General features: G+C 49.0%; 1 protein-coding gene across 3 annotated transcripts in view; it reads right to left on the bottom strand.

The window, feature by feature from the left end:
• Positions 1-297: 297 nt before the first annotated feature.
• The window catches only part of arhgef11 (Rho guanine nucleotide exchange factor (GEF) 11), a 19,205-nt gene continuing 858 nt past the window's right edge, over positions 298-18,644 (bottom strand). The window contains exons 1-42 of one of the 3 annotated variants that reach the window (XM_070992962.1): positions 17,806-18,644; positions 15,525-15,539; positions 15,148-15,239; positions 14,956-15,060; positions 14,647-14,696; positions 14,501-14,558; positions 14,202-14,401; positions 14,012-14,083; positions 13,651-13,758; positions 13,425-13,473; positions 13,171-13,208; positions 12,956-13,048; positions 12,445-12,513; positions 12,222-12,326; positions 11,990-12,088; positions 11,792-11,834; positions 11,599-11,695; positions 11,385-11,507; positions 10,839-10,862; positions 10,537-10,663; positions 9,561-9,654; positions 9,301-9,330; positions 8,990-9,122; positions 8,687-8,893; positions 8,420-8,467; positions 8,055-8,203; positions 7,818-7,958; positions 7,461-7,537; positions 7,258-7,383; positions 7,033-7,150; positions 6,777-6,925; positions 6,595-6,670; positions 6,324-6,506; positions 6,153-6,234; positions 5,984-6,064; positions 5,807-5,862; positions 5,544-5,678; positions 5,219-5,452; positions 4,722-4,832; positions 4,291-4,589; positions 3,637-3,769; positions 298-3,539 (exon numbers count right to left, since the gene is read on the bottom strand). The exon at positions 17,806-18,644 is cut by the window's right edge and continues 858 nt beyond it. In XM_070992962.1, coding sequence (XP_070849063.1) covers positions 3,490-3,539; positions 3,637-3,769; positions 4,291-4,589; positions 4,722-4,832; positions 5,219-5,452; positions 5,544-5,678; positions 5,807-5,862; positions 5,984-6,064; positions 6,153-6,234; positions 6,324-6,506; positions 6,595-6,670; positions 6,777-6,925; positions 7,033-7,150; positions 7,258-7,383; positions 7,461-7,537; positions 7,818-7,958; positions 8,055-8,203; positions 8,420-8,467; positions 8,687-8,893; positions 8,990-9,122; positions 9,301-9,330; positions 9,561-9,654; positions 10,537-10,663; positions 10,839-10,862; positions 11,385-11,507; positions 11,599-11,695; positions 11,792-11,834; positions 11,990-12,088; positions 12,222-12,326; positions 12,445-12,513; positions 12,956-13,048; positions 13,171-13,208; positions 13,425-13,473; positions 13,651-13,758; positions 14,012-14,083; positions 14,202-14,401; positions 14,501-14,558; positions 14,647-14,696; positions 14,956-15,060; positions 15,148-15,239; positions 15,525-15,539; positions 17,806-17,840 — 4,314 coding nt within the window. In that variant the 5' untranslated portion in view covers positions 17,841-18,644 and the 3' untranslated portion in view covers positions 298-3,489. The remainder of the gene's footprint in view (positions 3,540-3,636; positions 3,770-4,290; positions 4,590-4,721; positions 4,833-5,218; positions 5,453-5,543; positions 5,679-5,806; positions 5,863-5,983; positions 6,065-6,152; positions 6,235-6,323; positions 6,507-6,594; positions 6,671-6,776; positions 6,926-7,032; positions 7,151-7,257; positions 7,384-7,460; positions 7,538-7,817; positions 7,959-8,054; positions 8,204-8,419; positions 8,468-8,686; positions 8,894-8,989; positions 9,123-9,300; positions 9,331-9,560; positions 9,655-10,536; positions 10,664-10,838; positions 10,863-11,384; positions 11,508-11,598; positions 11,696-11,791; positions 11,835-11,989; positions 12,089-12,221; positions 12,327-12,444; positions 12,514-12,955; positions 13,049-13,170; positions 13,209-13,424; positions 13,474-13,650; positions 13,759-14,011; positions 14,084-14,201; positions 14,402-14,500; positions 14,559-14,646; positions 14,697-14,955; positions 15,061-15,147; positions 15,240-15,524; positions 15,540-17,805) is intronic. The other 2 variants (XM_070992964.1, XM_070992963.1) reach the window with 2 other exon arrangements.

Below are 18,644 nucleotides of genomic sequence, written 5' to 3'. Positions count from 1 at the left end.
CATTCAGGCTTCATAGAGCGTAAAACTAAATTAAACCACAACCTTCCCTTTCATATGACCATCAGGGAAAACCAACACTTTCGGCAAAAAGAGGATGTTGTTTTTTGTTTTTTGTTTTAACTTTTAAGCCCAAACAGCAACTGAACAATTCTTCTCAAATTGGTTAATCTGGTGGAAGCTGAAAAAAATAACTTTGGTTAAAAATGATGATACATATTGAAGCTCGAAGTTTACATTTTGGCAACATGACATATCCAAGTGTTTAATTCATTAAAAAACATAAAAGATAAAAGACTGATTTTCTTTGTCCAGTTTCTTTTTAATCTCACAAAACACATGAATCTGAGACATGAGCTCTTTTTTTCCTTCTGTGCAGCTAAACAATCTCATCAATTTTAAAAACAAGGGAGAAGAAAATAATTTATACATCCTTTTTTTTAATCATATCTACAAAAATAAAATCAAATACGAGGACTAAGGCTTTACAGAAAAAAATGAACATATATAAAACAAGTGGGTCTGATCTCTCTATATTACACGAGTGATTTCTTTTCTTTAAAAATACAAAATAAAAAGACAATGAGATGATAGTTAAAGACGTGTTTATGCATACAGTAGTTTGCACCGTGCAGGGAAGTTTGTGCAACATTTTTTTTTTTTCTTAGAAAAGGAATCAGTTATAGCTTTTTTGTTTTGTTTTGTTTTCACAGCCGGTTCGGGCCACAACGCTGATGTCAATGTACAAGATAAAGGTGTGAAAAGAAAGGAAACGATGGAAGATATGAAGAAACCGAAGTGTAGAGGTAGAAATTGGATGAAAAATGCTGTAGTGAGAGGTGGGATGAAAGAAGAGGAGATGCACGGACAGCAGCTCAGACCAGCAGACGGTGTTAAAACTGCAGAACCTTTGTCTTTTCCTGGACTAAACGGGAGTCTCCTGGTCCGAGCTGCTCGAAAATCTGCATCCGAAACGTGAACAAAACAAACAAAACAGTGCTCCCTTCAACACCTCTGAGGAGATATTTCACTTTGGTTGAACATTTTCACATTTTAGCACAAATCCCTCAAGTTCAAACAGGGTCAGCCGCGAAATCGGCCGTCCTGCTCATCAGTAGCTCTGATTTTTTTGTTTTTTTTTTGTTCATATGTAAAGTGAAACGTCGGTGTGTTTTGGCTAAAGAGCGAAAACCTTCCACCAGGCAGTGAAATATCAGCGTGGATGGCAGAATCATCGGCTGGTAGCGGCTTCTGGTTTGGTTCAGTTTGGTATCGTCAGTCTTGAGGCTGGTGAAGAGGCTGGGAAGCTCACTAGTGCGCTCCTCGCTTTGTATTTGAAACCAGCTCAAATAAAATTCAGTCCAGTGTGATTCTGCCCAGCTTGATCAGAGAAAGAACATCTAAACCGGCGCACAAAGAACAGAAGTCCTTCCCTTTTAACAGCTTAAATACGTTCTGTCGAGTGTGTGTTAGAGTTAGTTTCTGACAGATTGAGTTCGAGGAGGAGGGGAAAAAAAAAAGCACTTGGCTTTAGTGTCAGTCTTTGCTGGTTACACCCAAGACGTACAAAACGTTTCTGAACGTCGAGGACATTAAATCACTCCTACATATGATCCAAAAACGGTCAAAGGAACAGATTTTGGGGAATTGTCGCTGAGCGTTAGACGAGATCGGCACCACTGTCGTCTCTGCACGTTGAGTACGGAGCTGGAGCCGGCAGCCTGTTAGCTTAGCTTAGCATTAAGACAGGAAACAGGAGGAAACAGCTGAGCACAGGAAGCTAAAAGCAAGTTTGTAACTTCCTAACAAGATGTAACGTATCTATTTGGAGCTTCACACCGAGCCAAGCTCGCTGTTTCCTCGTGTTTCCAGTCTTTATGCTAAGCTAAGCTAACCGAACCAGCAGCTGGTGCTAGCATCGCGTTTACCGTACAGGTGCGAAAGCGGTGCTGCTCTCTGCAGAAGCATATTTCCCAAAATGTCAAACTGTTTCTTCAAATGAACGTTTGCTTCATGTAACTGCGCTGCGATCATGGAACACTTGCATATGGCGTTTTTTTTTTTTTTTTACTTGGACCACGAGCGTAAAGTTGAGTTTGTAAAATCAGATCTTACAAAGCTTTTCTGTGCAGGTGTGTGTGTGTGTGGGGGGGGTGTCTCTCTTTCTCTGGAAAGCTACTTGGTAAAGAGCGCAGTCCTTTCATGGCTTTGGACGTGGGCGAGATGGATATAAACACTATGTGCGGTAGGATCGGGAGGTTTGGGGGGGGGTAGGTTGCTGGTTCACAGTATCAACCGTGCTATTTACACACACAATACACTGAGAGAGAGGGCTGAAGGACACAGTCGAACCTTAAAGTGTCGACAGGCAACGTCAGCGGTGATATTTGGCAGCAGTTTGATTGAGTGGCGAACAGGTCTTCAGAGAAAATTCAAGTTTCTAAGTCTGAATCTGTTTCCTCTCGCTCGCCGTCGACGCCGCCTGTCCCGGCCCGCGAACGCCCTCAGTGTCCCGAACGTCGAGCGAGAGCAGCCGCGCGTGAATCTGCTGAGCTCGCCCTTTTAAATCGCTGAGATCCCCGCACGCCTCTGAAGCAGCGCTGAGAAAATAAAACCTGCCAGCATTTCAGTAGTAAACGGCGCAGCAGTGTTTCCCCGAACGTAAAAAAACACGAACACGAGCCGCGTGACGAGCGACCGCACAGCTTAAAAGAAGGCTTAAGGATGAGTATGATGATGTCAGTGTGGCTGCAGCTGTCTCTGACAGTAAGTGTAGTGTTCGTCCCTCAGTGCGGGGACATGAAGGTCTGACATGAATGATACAGTTAAATGAGTGTGTGTGTGTTTCCTTACCCAGTGCAAATAACCTGAATTATATAGACACAGTCCTTCGGCCGTGGTGGCAGGTGAACTCAGTGTAAAGCAACCAATGTGGGGGGGTAGGGGACCCCCAGAGGCCAGTGGCATCTCCAGTCCCTGATCTGTCCAGTGGACAGAGGGATGCATTGTGGGTAAAGTGCAGGGGTGATGGGTCCCTCAGATTTTTCCTTAAATTAACATTTCAACACTTTTCCGCTCCGTTCTTTCAACCAGCTCGTCAAAGCGACACGTACGACTCGTTTCCATTCACGACTATCCAACAGTGTCCACCCTCAGTTCTCCCGACCTTTCTCTTCGCCAGTCAACTTGTCTTCTGCCTTTTTGTTCCTTCATGCTTCGTCCTCGCTGCGTCCTATACTCCTTCGCGCTCTGCTGGGGGTCGGAGGTCGCGCCGACCTCAGAAATCCTGGCGAGTCCGTCCAGCTTCCTGGATTCCCAGCAGAAAACAAACAAACAAAACAAAACATCCACGGTCCTTCCTGGGCTCTGTTCCATGGGCCAGTGCATGCAGGGAGGAGGGGAGGCAGGGCTGAGGTGCCCGAGTCTGACAGTGGGTACGTTAGGGTGCGTTCATGTGCCAACGATCAAGAGTAAGTCCACCCTGCAGCGACGTCAGAATCCAGTGGACTGGATCTTGGGCTCCGCCGGACTGCCCTCTTTGCCTGGTTGGGTTCAAGGAAACATGATTATTTAAGTTAGAAACGATCTGAAACTGCATCGTCAGCGAGTGTTTGCAAAGTCAAACTCAGGTCGTCTCACCGTCTCCTGAGCCGCGGTCCAGAGATGGCGTTCTGGAGACGGTCGCCGAGGAACACCGTCGGTCCTCTGGCTCCTGACTGGCAGATGGCTCTCTGAGGGTTTTCAGAAGCTTGTGATGGTCCTTCTCTATTTCCTGCAAAGAGGTGCACAGACATACTAACGTTAGCCGCTGAGAAGCGAAAAGTCCTCACGTGCAACAACCTCCCAAGAACACTGTGGGTTAAAACTACAAGAACATCCTGCTGTTCGGAACGAGCGCCACCCTTTAGCTGGAAATTCCGGTGTTCTCCATTTCAGGCAGATGATGAATGCTGCATTCATCACAGTCGCCTCCAAGGCTGCGGTGTTAACTCCCCCCTCCCTGAAAGCTGATCTCTGCTGCATTTTAAAAAATTGAATAAACGATCTGGCGGTTGGTGAATGGAGGATGTGTTCACGAACTCCGGCTGCGAGGAGATGTTCACGTCTCATGAACGAAAGGAAAAAATCCCAGCAGTATGCAGGTCACAGCATCCGACGCTGGTGCTGCCCATGCCTGTTCACTGTATGTGTGTATCATCTCTCTGTTTATCCTTCAAAGAAACAATTAAACCTATTTAGAGACAGAACAAAAAGAGGACAGAACAACCCTATTGAGCCTGAGCACCAGCTCACCTTCAGCCGCCTCAGCTTGCTCATCAGCCCCTCGATCGTGTGGAAAATCTCGTCCACGTTTTTGATCACGTGGCTCTGGTGCCCGCTCTGCGATTGGCCCCTCTCGTCTTCCTGTTCCAGTTGCGTAGCCTCAGATCGGTCGGGCTCGGGGCTGCGGGCGGGCGTTTCCTCCTCCGGCTGCGTCCGCGGTGACGTCACTTCCTCCGGAGGCTCGGGGAAGTGGCTGGCGGTGGGGGTGGGAGGGTCGTCGGTGATGCTCTCTCCCGGCTCTGTAGGCATTATTAAGTAGAAAGTGTTCCCTGGAGCACAGAGACGTGATAAGACAAAACGTGCTGGTGAGTAATTTCAGGGGTAAAACGAACATCCAGGTCAAAGTCATGTCATGTGCCTTTCTGATAAAAACAGCACTGGATCAATTTAGCCATCATTACCCTGCGCAGTGGCCTCGCCCCTCGGCTTGGACGATTGGTCGGAGGGGAGGGCGACATCATCAGTGATGTCGTCAGGGACAGAAGAAGAAGAAGAAGGACCCGCAACCACAGCTATGCACAGAGGACAGACGTGTGACAGAGAGTGTTGTGAGTGTGAGTGGAAGAGGGGCGAGAAAGAGCGACGGGCGGCGTCGATGCGGGAGCGGGCGGAGCATCGGCGTGCGAAGAGCGAGCGGACACAAGGAGAGAACAGAGAGTGTGTGAGAAACAAAATAACGAATCACCGAGCAGTGAGGAGAAGACATGCAGATGAAGGCAGCCGTCAGATAATCCAAAAAGAGGCAGAAAGCACAGCGAGCTGGATTCACTCTCAGTTCAGCCAACACGATAACTGCCATTTATCTGAAAACAAAGCTTCTGAGCGTTGGCTGACCTCAGAGCGATCAACCTGCCGAAGAATCAAAGACAACATCTGACCTCTCAGTCGGCTCCGTTACCTTTCCTCACGACCTTAACGCTGGGCTGCTCCGCGGCCGGGGGCGGGACCTCTTCGGGCTCGGCCTCCCAGGCGCCGGTGCCTAAGCCGAGGGCCGGCTCCAGAGACTCAGGCCGCCGCGGGTCTGTGAACGAGCTCCTTTCATTGGCCGTCTCGTTTGTGGGCGTGTCGTCCGAATCATGGCTCCAACCGTCCTCTTCCAAATCTCTCAATATGAGCTGCCTCAGCGTTTCAACTGCAGAGGCATGAAAGCAAGATAAGATATTTACACGCTAACTGTCCAAATAAGCTCAACATCCAACAGCTTGGCTCTGAATCCCTCTCACCGTCTTGCAGAGCGGCCTCGGCCACACCTGCTGCTGTTCTTTCTGATTGGTCCGAAGGTGTGTCAGCTGAGAGCGCGATGTCGTCATTGGAGGAATGAGTCTGTGTGGAATCCGACTGCTCCGTCATGGAGTTGTCTGGAATGTTTCAGGAGGTAAAAAGGTATGAATAACAACAACCATCAGCAGTTTGGTGACGAAGGCAGAAAGAACGAACTATTAGTTCAACTATTGGAGAATGCTGATTTTAATGGCTGCCTAATTACCTGCATACACATTACTGCCAGTGGAGACCGGGGACGCACTGCGCAGACTGGGGGAACTGCAGAAAACACAACAGTTTACATCAGGAAATATGAAATGTGTGAAAGAAGAAGAGAAGCAAATGAAAGGAGGCGCAACACATTCCTTTATTTATTATTCACAGACATAAATGCACTCACGGCATCGGCATGGATCCGTGATTGATCAGTGGTGACGAGCCGTCCGCCGATGAGATGGCCTTTTCAAGTAAATCTTTCCAGCTGTGAAACAAAGACCAACAGTCAACACATCCTGCAGACGTAAGCGCAGAAAAACAGACGGACGCTCTGCGAGCCGTTTTCAGCTTACGTGTTTTTCTCTGACGACGTCCCGGCCACCAGCTCGTAGATCTGCCTCTCCGTGGTGCTGATGATGTAGAGGGCTTTGTTGTCTGGAGAGAAATGGCGAGATGTAGGCTTGCGATCGGGACCAAAAACAGACACAACAAAAAGCCCATTTTGCTTTCTTCCGAGGTCTTACCTGTAGCTACCGAGCGGACCAGCAGCGAGTCCAGCTTCACCAGAGGGCTGAAGGAGGTCTTGCTGTCCCCGCTGCCCCCTCCGCCTCCGCCCAGCCAGCGGGATGGATACCTGAGCTGCAGCCGGTCGTCTGGGCCCCTCTGCAGGAGGACCAGGCAGTCTGACAGCAGCAGCGCTTGAATCTCTGATGGAGGGACACAGAGACAGAGTGTGAGCAAAGGGGTCTAAAGCCAAACCGATGGAACTGCATGAATCCACACGGAGGCGCTCACCTATCTGCTTATCTTTGCTGACTTTCCACGTCAGAGGTCCTTCATGGATCATCCTCTTAGAGGAGAAGTCCAGACTCTGAGAGGGAGAAGGAGAAAAGGTTGGTAGCCTTCGATCGGCAGCGTGAACGGACGGAAGAGATGAGATACAAAAACCGCTTAACCAGCATAAACTATGCCACCACCTTGAATTGAGGGGCGGCATCCACCCTGCGTTGGTATTGGCTGAGGCGTTGCCGGTGTTCAGTTTCCCTCACGACCTCGTTGACGGCCTGCAGAATCCCTCGGCAACACGCCTGGGCGCGCTGCAGCGAGGGGAGGTCCGACGAGCCGGCTGAAGGAAAAACAAACATCCGCTTTAAACACTTTTTTTAAGCTTTTTTGGGCCACATGTTTTGCTGTGTTGCTGGTTATTATGGGCTGCATCTCCTGCCTCCTTACCCTCTGTGTGTTTCATGATGTTGTCCAGCAGCAGGGGGTACTTGGTGAGTCTCTGCATCTCTGACACCAGCAGGTCTTTGAGCTGCAGCCTCCGACAGTGGGGACTCGCTTCGCACTCCTGAACGGATACGTGAGACTCGTGAGAGCGTGACGCTACGAGCGCTAACAGAGCTAAGAGTGTGTGTGTGTGTGTGTGTGTGTGTGTGTGTGTGTGTGTGTGTTTACCTGGATGATGTGAGCGAAGCGAGGGTCTTTGCGTTGCTTGTTCTTGATGAGCTCCAGCGCCTGAGACTGCTGGCTGCACAGCTGCGACGCCTGCTCCTGAAACTCGTCTCCGGCTGCACCTTCAAACTACGAAAACACGCCGCCGTCAGCGCGCCGCACGCGTTCATGCACAGAAACACCTCTCACGCGATCGCTTCACTCACCCTGGCCAGCATGACGTCCCCGATGTCCTGAACGATGGGGGTCTCTCTCCGCTTCTTCATCGCCTCGCACAGACTCGCTGCAGAGAAACGACACAGAAGTGACAAATGCATGTGTGGCTTCATCATCAGGTCAATTATTTCAAACACTGCTAATAAAGACATAATGATATTTTATTTTAATTTGAAAGTTCCCTGAAATGCTCTTGACTCCATCACCATAAATAAGATCCTATCCACCCAGAGCCAAAAAATGATTCTTCACTTGAGAAAACATGCAGCTACACCGATAAATACAGCAGATCTGCACAGGGTCATTTCATTTCATTTTCCGCTCATTTCACGCACACACAGACTGACCGTGGAATTCATAGACCTGGGGCAGGTTGGGGAAGATGCAGGCCAGCTCATCGGAGCTCAGCACAGACCTCATCTTCTGGAAAAAGACCTGGTCCAGGACCCGCAAGGTCCGCAGGTGGGACGCCTCGGTGGTGAACAGCTCTGAGGATGAAGGGAAGGGAGCAGCAAACGGAGATCAGCGCACCGCCATCAGATCACAACCGCATATTTGTTTATGTTGCAGCTACTGACTCGTACCGTATATGACGGCCTGTCTGTCCACCTCCCTCGGAGTGAGGGTGGCGAGCAGCTGAGGGGGGACCGTGTCCTGCCAGTTCTGACCGTCGCACACCTCCTCCTCCAGCGCCGCGGCGTCCGGCAGCAGCGCCAGCGGCGAGTCGACGCTCCTGCGGGGCCACATGCAAACAGACGCGTGAGCGCAGGCGGGGGGGGCGGAGCGGCGTGCACGTGGAAAACAGACGCATGTGTATGGATGCAGAGACAAATGGACTGTTACATAACTATTACAAAAAAAAAACACTTTTCTCTCTTGTGAACCAGTTCCGTGTTTTGCATGAGGGAAAGAAGTCAGCCATCAATCGTCTATGGGGGCGGAGACTCACCTGCGTCTAGACCGAGGGGTGTATGGGGGTGTAGGGTTCTCTAGAGACCTGAGTTTGAGAGAGAGTGGAGAGAGAGAGGGCATGAGGTGAAAACTACACTTCCAGGGGAAACGTCCGGGGTGTTTGGGACGTAAAGCTCTCATGATAGGGGAGGATTTGATTCCCTGAAGCTTATTTTGTTATTTCCCTCCCTGACGGTGCAAAAAATGTCTGTGATTAAGTTTCATCTGTAAGAAATCCCCCCTGGGAGTGTTGATGGGTCTTTACCGTGCAGAGCTGCTGGACGCAGATGACGAGGCGCTGTGCTGCAGCGGCCTGAGGCCCGGCCCCTCCCTCTCCTCCCCGCAGTCCTCCATGTCCACGTCGCTACGGGACCGAGGGACCGACTCCGTCCCTGAGACGACGCCCCGCCGCCGCCCTTCTCCCTGAGCCTTCAACGACTCGCTACGCGCCAGACGCACTGAGACCGCGGGGCTGCGCGAGAGAAGGCAGCAATTAATGAAAAAACACTCTGAATGAGCTCCAAGAAGACGATACTGAACCTAAAGGACAGGTGGACTTCAAAGCTACCTGTCCATGCTGTCCTCTCCCAGGCTGCTGGAGGAGAGCCTCTGGGGGTCGGCGGCATCGCCTCCCTCCTCCCCCGTCGTCTCGGTGTGATTCTCAAACTGCTGAATGATGTTCCTCACGCTGCCAGGACGGACTGCGCACACAGAGAGGCGTACAGTATGACAAAACAGCGCGTGCACATACACACGCACGCACGCACACACACACACGCACGCACGCACACAGGTGGAATCTTCCACGGAGAAAAACGATTGAGTGTGTTTGGTGAAAAGCAAAATTCAACGTATGAGAAATGAGAAAAACATAAATACCTTCGGTGGGGGACAACGGGACATGGAACGCTACAAGACCAAAATGAACCAATCAGAAACAATGAAATCAGAACGAAAATTACATAAATCAATAAATGAACCTGCAAAAGCGACAAAATGGCAAACAGAGGACAAAAACAAATCAATGCTGAGTGAGAGCGTGTCAGATAGATTTTACATGACTGCATGTGTGTGTTAGCATGTTAGCATTCTGACAGAGGAACAATGACTCATGAGTGCAGGCGTGTGTTCGTATTTACTGGACTGGGATGTGGACCGCGGCTTGCCGATGTACTTCAGGATGGGATTCCTCTTTTTATCGTCTCCATCTTTCTCTTTCTTGATCCCGCTCAGCTGCGGAGAGAGGAGCCACGGGGCCGCGTCATACAAACAATGCAAACACCTTCTTCCTATTAGGGCTGATATGGCTGAAAACTCTATCACCATATAAGTGTTTTATATTGGTCGATATCGATAATTATTGATATTTTTTATTACCTATTTAAAATAAGGACCAGGAGAAAAATACATTCAATTTAAACATTTTTATTTTAAATTGAACCTTCCTCTGATTATAATCCCCTCAGCTATCAAGGCAGAAAGGAAAGGAAATGTCAACACAACCATGGAAAACACTCAAATAATAAATGTAAAAAAAGTGTAAAAATGTAAACAGAGAGAAACCTGAGAACTTTTTTTCTGCTGGTTTAGTGCAGAAAGTTCACAAACTGATTCACCTTCTGCTGAATAAAATGTGTTCAGATATGTATTTTATGCGCTGCAGCGCTCACTTTCTATTTCTCATCTCACTCCTCGTGGAGCATCAAACACGAGACAACGAGATGGCGCAACCGAACTTGATAATGTTACATGATTGGCGTGTTAGCGTGTCTCTCTCACTGATCAGCGATTACTCCCTCCGTTGCTCGGTTACCTGAGAGCGAGTGCCTTTGTTCACGCAACCAACCTCGCTTCGCAACTTCAGGTTTCTTTCGACGAAGAAAAAAAAAATTATCGAATGTTTCATCGAACGCAATTTTTATTGATCTTGATTAAGTGTCTATCGCGAGACATATCGCTATCGTTTTATCGCCCAGCCCTACTTCCTACTGACTGACTTCTTCTACGAATGACTGCAAAAACTTTCAATTAAAGCGTTGAAGGACCAGACCTCAAAGATCAGCTAACAGATTTTAAATACTAATAAACACTGTTTGAAAAAGAGGTGCCTCTCACCTTCTTCGTCTTTAAGAAAGCGAGCCACTTCTCCTTCTCTGTGCTCAGACCGGGAAAGACCTTGGAGTCTCTCAGCTTGATACCCGAGTGACGCATGTAGAGGAGAACGGCCGACGCCAGCGGAGAGCTGAGGGAGAGGAGCGAGGGGGTGGAGAGAGAGCGAGAGAGAGACAGGACGAACACGGCGGAGGGAAAGGTGAGGACCACAGAGGGAAACAAAGAGAAGGTGTTGAGGAAGAATGAAGCAGGCAGGTGTTGCTGTTAATGATGTCCCCCTCCGAGAGATGAGACACGTCTCTTACCTTCTGTCCTCTTCGTGCTTTGATCTGCGGTGGGAACAGAAAGACATAAAACGGCGGTTAACTCCCTCCAGGAGATGTGACAGGCTTCCAAAGAGAGATTCAGTTCAATTCCTCAAAGGTGAGCCCACTTAGTTCGCAAACAGCGACGTCAGACACAGACTGCAGCCCGGTGGTCATGTGACGCTAATCGGCCTGCGCGTTGGTAAAGTCAGAGGAGTGAATGTCACGTGGTTTCCCAGTTCTACGGCAGCCGCAGTGACCTTTTTTTATGACAGCTCAGGTGAGCGCCTTCTGCTGCTTTGTAATGACAATTTTATTGGGCCCCAAAACACTTGACTCCATCGCAAGGCAAACTGCCCGGTGTGGACGTGCTCGCATTCACTTTCTGTTTAGAGCCACATGAGGTAAACCCAGATAGTCTCGGAAATGATTTTTTAGTCTGACACACTTACACGCTGTCAGCTTGCCCTGATAATAAAGGCTTGGCCTGTTAACGACGGGAAAACCGTGATGCAACAACAGCATTTGAGGAATACACACACTTACAGTATTTCCCACAGGGCGGTGACCTGTCTGTCCACCACCTGTCGCTCCTTCACCGGGTCTCCATCCAGCTGCTGCAGGTCTCCTTCTCCAAACAGAGAGCCGAGACCCATCATCTGCTTGTTCCTGTGAGACGCATGTTCACAGGTTATTAGGAGCTCCTGGATCTGTCAAAACTGGCCTTCGCGGTCATTAATCTGCCGAAGCAGCAACGTACCTGTAGTCCTGTATCTGGTCCTGGATGTCCGGCAGCACCTGCTGCTGCAGCTCGGACAGAGGTCCCCTGATGTCCTCCTGGGCATGAAGTCGACTTTCTGAAGGGGTGATGGACAGAACCGTTAAAGCCACGTTGCTCACATGAAAGAAGACCTACTGAATCTTAAAGTGAAACTAGCTTTGAGTTGTCTTACCTATATCTGTAAGATACTCCTCTCGTACTTTGATTTTCAGGGGCTGTGAGGGGGAAAAAAGAGACATTTTGTTTTAGATTTCAGCCTCTGAGACTGTGGTGCCAAATGCAAAGACAACATAAACATTAGCAGCCACTGCGGGGATGTAACACATGAATGAACTTCAGCTTAAAATCATGAAAGCGTGTTGGTACATACAGCATCCGGATCCAGGAAATGGGAGCAGATCTGAGGTGCGAGTGCGCGGGCGTCTTTAGGACTGGAGCCCAGGTAGGCCTCCACTGACAGGTAAAACAGCTGACGAAGACACACGTAAGCATGAGTGTAAGCAAGCAAACCCTGATATACATACGGACTCTAGGTGACAATGTTATCCAAAAATGTCACTTCCTAGAGGAGCAAAATCAGTCTCAAAGGACAAAAGACTGACCAGAGGGTTGGGGTCCAGAAGCTGGGTGAAGACGTATCTCATGAACACGGCCATGTGCGCCGGCCGGGACTTCAACAACTCGATGTCCTGGAAGGGACCGTCCATCTGAGAAAGACGGAGAAGCTGTGAACATCGACGGAGCTGAACGCAGCTGAGGAAAAGGAAAATCGGCTGGAAATCACATCAGTGCGGGCTGATGAGACGCTGAGAACTGCCCTCTCACCTCATTAAACGCGTAGCCGTCGTCCTCTTCGTCCTCTTCTTCGGGGCCGATGATCTGGGCCTTTCCACCCTTTGGACACAGACGCACACACACAGACAGGTTTAAAGAAATGCAAAGCCACACGCCGGTGGACACGTGACAGCAGGTCCGAGCACGTCGGAGCGAAAGAGTCGGTGAGGTATGAGCTGGAGGCGGCGAGGAAAGAGCAGAGCCACACGGCCTCAAGCGTGCAGCTGGCGATGCAGGCAAAAAGCTTAAAGTACAGTACAGACGTTACTTCAGGTCTCTCCTCCTGTCTCTCTCTTTTCCAAATTCAAATAAGCTTTATTGGCATTGGCAAACAAAAGGTCAACCTGATCAACTCCTAAGTCGACAAAGAGTTTCTCTATGTTCGGTGTGGCTGCAGCAGGAGGGGGCGCGTGGCTGCAGCGTGCCTTCACACTGCATGCGAGGACGTCACAGCCAGCAGCGCCCGTCTTAAAGTGAATGCAAGTGCGTGTGTCCATCTCACCGAATCAGACAGGGTGTGTGTGTCGGAGTTCTGCCGGCGGTGTTGGGGGGTCCTGAAGGAGGATGAGGGGGAGGAGTGGGGACTCTCAAAGGCCTGGGGAAGGAGGAGGAGGAGGAGCAGGAGGGAGGACGAGGGGGACGGGATGAGTGGGACCGTCTCAGACACAAACGTGCACATGCAATCTCACTGCTTTATGCAAAGACTGTGCAGCCTACCTCCACGTCGCCTTCGCTGGAGTCCACCGACAGTCGACCTGCCAGAGCACAGAGCGCTTTACACCACCGACATTTTTAATGACTTTAAAACATAAAGTGTGTAAGGGTTCTGAACACGACCATGAAATCTACTACTACAACCTACGACACCTCCACTCATTTATGGCAAACTGGCAAAAAGACTAATTAAACATGGGAATCTCTGCAGCGCTGAGAGACGTGATTAAAAAGGTGAAAGACAAAGAGACACGAACCTTCTCCTGCCATGACGTAGCTCAAGGCAGACTCCGATCGCGTTCCCTCCTGGAGGAGAAAAACAAAGCATTTATCTGATCACATGATTAGAACAGTAACAGTAACACTTCCTCATGGTGTCGGCTGGTGTCTGACACAAGGCTCTTCAACGTTTCTGCAAATTAAATTCTATTTCCCGTAAAATATTTAAACACATCGAGGGGTTTTCACGTCACGTCTGCTCACCAGATCTTGCTGAACCTTGACCCTGACTTGGTGAGCCCTCCTCTTGGCACTTTCAATCCGCTCCTCCAGTGACGGCGACGGGTTCTTCAGCTGCTCCTCCATCAGGTCCTGTAAATCGGTCAGGTCTGATTATCAGCAGCATTGTTAGCTGCAGAGCGTCGCTACAGCTCATTGTGCAGACGGAACGATGCAACAAGGGGTTAACGTTGGATGCTGCAGCGTATTCTAGAATAAGGTGAGACATTGTGGAGCCTCCCTCGATTGCAGAGGATGCAGTTAGGCAGCAGAACTGGAAGTGTGTGTGTGTGTGTGTGTGTGTGTGTGTGTGTGTGTGTGTGTGTGTGTGTGTGTGTGTGTGTACCTGTAGTTCAGCCTCTTCCTGCTCCAGCATTTTCCTGAGTATCTGAGTGGCGTGTTTCTGTACTTCTGGGTCCTAAAAAAAAAGCAAAATCAGCATCATTTTGATGCTGTGCTACTAAAAACTACGCTCCCATTTAGCAGGAAGTGAGAGTCCATTTGTTACTATTAATCCTTAAAATAATGACATTTACCTGGAGTGGTTTGGGTCCAGTGATTCTTTGGGAAGGGGTGCTGCTCAGTCCAGAGGGCAAGGGTGGAGGTGGAGGAGGTGGAGCCTCCCCACCCAGAGACGTTCTTTGATTGGGTGCGAGGTCAGTGGGGAGGGGCTCGAGGGGTAAGGAAGCGGTCGAAGGGGGCGGTCCTTGTAGTGTCAGAGCTACATATGTTCCAGCTGTGGGATGATTAAAAAAAAGGGATAGAATTAGATAGAAAGATAGAAAGAAAACACGTTTTTTCAGCAAATACACAACAATCAATATTTCAAACTCACATTTGATGAGCTTCACCACCTCCTGATGGGACATGGAGGACACCGGCGAGCCGTTCACCTGACAGACGGAAAAGAGGGAAGTCAGCAACACTGAAAACCCCAAAAAACTCTCATATTTAAAGTCTGTGATGGGAAATAATTAACACCTTTATTATTCTGTCTCCCTCGTGGACCCCGGCCTTGACTGCTGCACCACCTGTGAAGACGAACACAGGCTCAGCTCAGGTAGAGGAAGATCACCATCACCATCAGTGTCTTACATTTGGGAAATAATCTCCAAAGTAAGCAATAATTTGTACGAATTAAGACAAAAATGATGTGTTTCCACTGTTTTTTCAGCACCTGGGAACCGTCAGTATCTGAACCCTGCACCACAAGTGTCAGCCTCCTTTGTTTGTTGGAGCATCTTTGTGCAAAGTGACAGAAAAAGCGCGACAGCCGTGCACGAGTCTCACCTGGTCGGACGTTCTGCACTAGCTTGACTCGCTCTCCACACACTGTGAAGCCGAAACCCAGCTGGTCCTTCTGCACGACCACGCATCTCTGGACAAGGCCGGGGCCTGCGGGAGGAGGACGGAGGGAGGTGAGGGCCGTTTTCGAGAAATTTAATGATAAAGGCACGAACCAGCGCGGTATGTCGTAATTACCCGTACTCTCAGCGGGGATGTCCGCTGTTGGCTCCCTCTGCTGGGCAGCAGAGGATTTGCGTTCAGAGTCCCCGATGGTCAGACTGCTGAGCCTGGATTTGAGAGATGGGGGAGAGGGGGAGAGAGAGGCTGAGCATGAAACTATACAAACCAGGTGATTTTGATGACAGCGACAATCGTTGAAATGGAGATGAATAAAAAGTGATAGAACAGGTCAAAGAGAAGGAGGGCAAGTCAGACACAGAGCAACATGAGAGGAGAGAGGGAGGCCAGGGGCAGACGATCCAAAGGGTGGTGGGAAAAAGTGTGGCGGAGGGAGTGAGAATATGAGAAAATGCACGAGAGGCGACGAGAAAGCACTGGACAGGAAAACTCACCACGCAGCAAAGGGACTGCAAGCGAAGCATGACAGAAAAGATGGAGAAGGCAGATAACGGGAAGAAGGAGGGGGCAGAGAAAAGAGAGAAAAGAAAGTCAGAATGAAGGCCAACCTTGAGGAAACAGAAAGAGTTCAAATCATCCCCACGCCCTTTATACTCATACAGATTGTAAACGCCGAGAGCAGCCTTCACTTCCAAGAACGTGTTTATCTAAGGGTGTCTGATGCAAGGCCGCGGTGTAAACACTGCAGTGGTTCAGTAGAACTCCAGAGGTCGATTGACAGCTTGGCTTAAAAGAGACAAATCAGCCCAAAATAAAGTGAAACCATTCAGATACGTTTGGTGGGATTTACTAGGATTTGGAGATACCAAGATACCAGTGATCACTTCTGTCGATTGTTAAGGAAAAACGGCAAACTTTCACTGCTTTGGGGGTTTGGACTTTTTGGTTGGGCAACACAAGCAATGCAGACTTCATACTAGATTCTGGAAAAGGAAGATTAATCTCTTTTAGCTTGTTGTTAACAGGGACCGTTCACATTAATAAACACTGCTGTAAAAGCGCCAGAGTTAGCTGAGAGGTTATTTTTCAGCTGCAGTCCAACACAGATGTTACAAATTCATCTTAATAACCAGAACAAAGGAGGGATTCACTGATCGTGAAAAGGATCCCCTGTGGCCAGTCTTATCACATCTCAATATAAAGAGCCAAAACTACCCGAATGGACTGATTAACTCTCAGTAACAGATGGGAGATCTTAGATTAGCTGTGGTTTTTTTCTGTGTGTGTTCAGCTCAGGTAGGTGGAGTCAGCACTTCACACAAAAGCAGCTGCTGGGAATGAATCGATCCCATCCACCGAAACTGGCTCGCCACACCTGCCAAGACCGAACGACCAGGTAAAGCCACGATGTGACGGAGCCACGTTTAGATGAGTTTGGTATGAGATGGTACAATTTGAGTGTGTGAAATGCCTTTTATGTGTGTTTAAGAAAAGAAAATGCTGCCTTTGTCGCTGACTCCACCTACGCTGCTGCGTCAAGCCAAAAGCGCCTTGAAATGTGCTGCCGCAGCTGTACAATCTGTAGATGTCAATGACCCCCCCGCCACCCCCAACCCGACATAAGCGCTCACCGAACAGCTGTCCTACCTGAACAGGTGGGCGTTTTTCTTATTGGCCGCCCTGCTGTCACATGACACACAGCAGTAGGCACGTGCACAAGAACGCACACAGGAAAAAAAAAAAAAAAGGTTGACAGCAGGAGAAACAGGAAAGACATATGATCAAGACACAGGTGCATCTAAAGAGATGATCACAGAAACACAGCGCAGGGCTACACAGTGAATGTGGTGATGACTGACGGCGACAAACAGGAGGAGCTACGCCACATCAGGTGTGAGCCGCGGCAGAGCGCCAGACGGCGGGTCAGAAGAAGAGTCACAACACGAGGCCCAAGCAACAGACAGACACTGAAGCTCGCTATAAACAAGAGCGCTGGGAGTCTGAGGGAGTCACACGATTTGATTCAGGATCGATTCTTGACTGAATGAATAGAAAAGTCTGCACTTACACCACAAATGCGAGATAAAATACGAGTGGTAGATAAACTTACAGGTCACTCTCTCACCAAAATGCAAAGAAAAGTGTGTGTGCAGCTTGCTTACGTTAATCACTGCATGAATTTGGAAGCATGTTCCCGCCTTGTTTGTTCGTGCAGGAGTGGTCATGCAAATCTAATGATCACGTCATTAAATGCGAAATGCATCCTAACACCATTTCTTGAAGATGACCTGCAAGATAGCTCCGGCATGCACAAGCTGCACATCGTCCAGGTGCTTTTCCTGTTGAGCTCCTCAACAAACTCTATTAACATCTTACAGAAATAGACTTTTGGGCCTTTTGTGAATCGATTCTGAACCACAGAGGGTAAGAATCGCCTCCTTTTCTGCACCGATTTCCCTCTACCCATTAGAAACGATCCACACATAATTGCAAAATCTCATTTCAGGTTGTTTTGAATAAGAAATTTCAGACTCCTGCTATTGTCGTGCATGCAGTATTTTCTCCCTCTCCTTGCTGCAGAGGGCAGTTTTATCACTTCCCAGCAAGCAGCCTGTCTGACCAGTATTTCCAGTGGCCAGACGGGACCTCAGCCAGATAAGACACGTCGATTGGCTGATCTGGGAGTACCACATTTTTGAGCGAGGCGTTGAGATTGCATCCTTAACCACAGAAACAGAAAGCGTCAGCAGCGTGTAGTGGATGCGAGGCTCGTACCTGTCCAGCGTAGAGGTGGGCTGGCGGAGACTCATGTCTGCAGCCTTGCAACACTCCTCTGCTTCCTGGTGTGGGATCAACACTGTCACTGGGCCTCTTTTATCGCCATCCCCATCATCTCTTTCCTCGTCGGTTTGCAGTCCACACAATGGGGCTCTATGTTGTGCTTTGATCAGATCTTCAAGCTACTCAGAAGCTGGTTCAGATCAGACAGAGTGCTCCTCATGTTCCCATCCACGCCAGTGCTTCCAGTCAGGTGTCAGTAAGACTTGAAAAGAAAATCCTCCTCCAGTGTTTCTTTTTTTAACTAGGTTACATTAGTGGTTGAAAATAAACGCTAGAACAAAGGCTGTTAGTGGCTTGATGTGGGTTCAGCTGTAGTGGCAAATGAATAAAGGACAGTGAGCTTCCTCAAAGGTCATCAATCATGAATGAATGGCTGATATGCGTCGCTATGCTGCAGGAGGTCAACAGCTCCCATGCATTTCAGGGTCTGTGCAAAGCTAATTCCTGGAAGATAAGTTCAAAGTACCTGCTTCAACACGCGCAACTGACGTCCAGATAACAGCACATTGCTTTGAATGATATATAGTGATACCCTGCAGTGAAATAAATAAGCACAACCTTACACGCAGCCAGACTTGTTTACAGGTTGAGCTGTGCCAACCTAAATAATCCCATACAAGCTAAGAACCACGTCAATGTCGCTCGCTTCTCATATGCTTGCATAGATTATGTTAAGGTCTAGCAGAAATGCCCCAAAGTGATGTTGATAGCGAGACTATTTCTGCTCATGAGTAACGTTATGTGGCTAGCTACTGGACATTACTCCATACACA

The sequence above is a fragment of the Chaetodon trifascialis genome, chromosome 23 (genome assembly GCF_039877785.1).
Source record: "Chaetodon trifascialis isolate fChaTrf1 chromosome 23, fChaTrf1.hap1, whole genome shotgun sequence".
Taxonomy (NCBI): Eukaryota; Metazoa; Chordata; class Actinopteri; order Chaetodontiformes; family Chaetodontidae; genus Chaetodon; species Chaetodon trifascialis.
The sequence above is the reverse complement of the archived record's forward strand: the minus strand, read 5'-3'. Positions and strand labels throughout refer to the sequence as shown.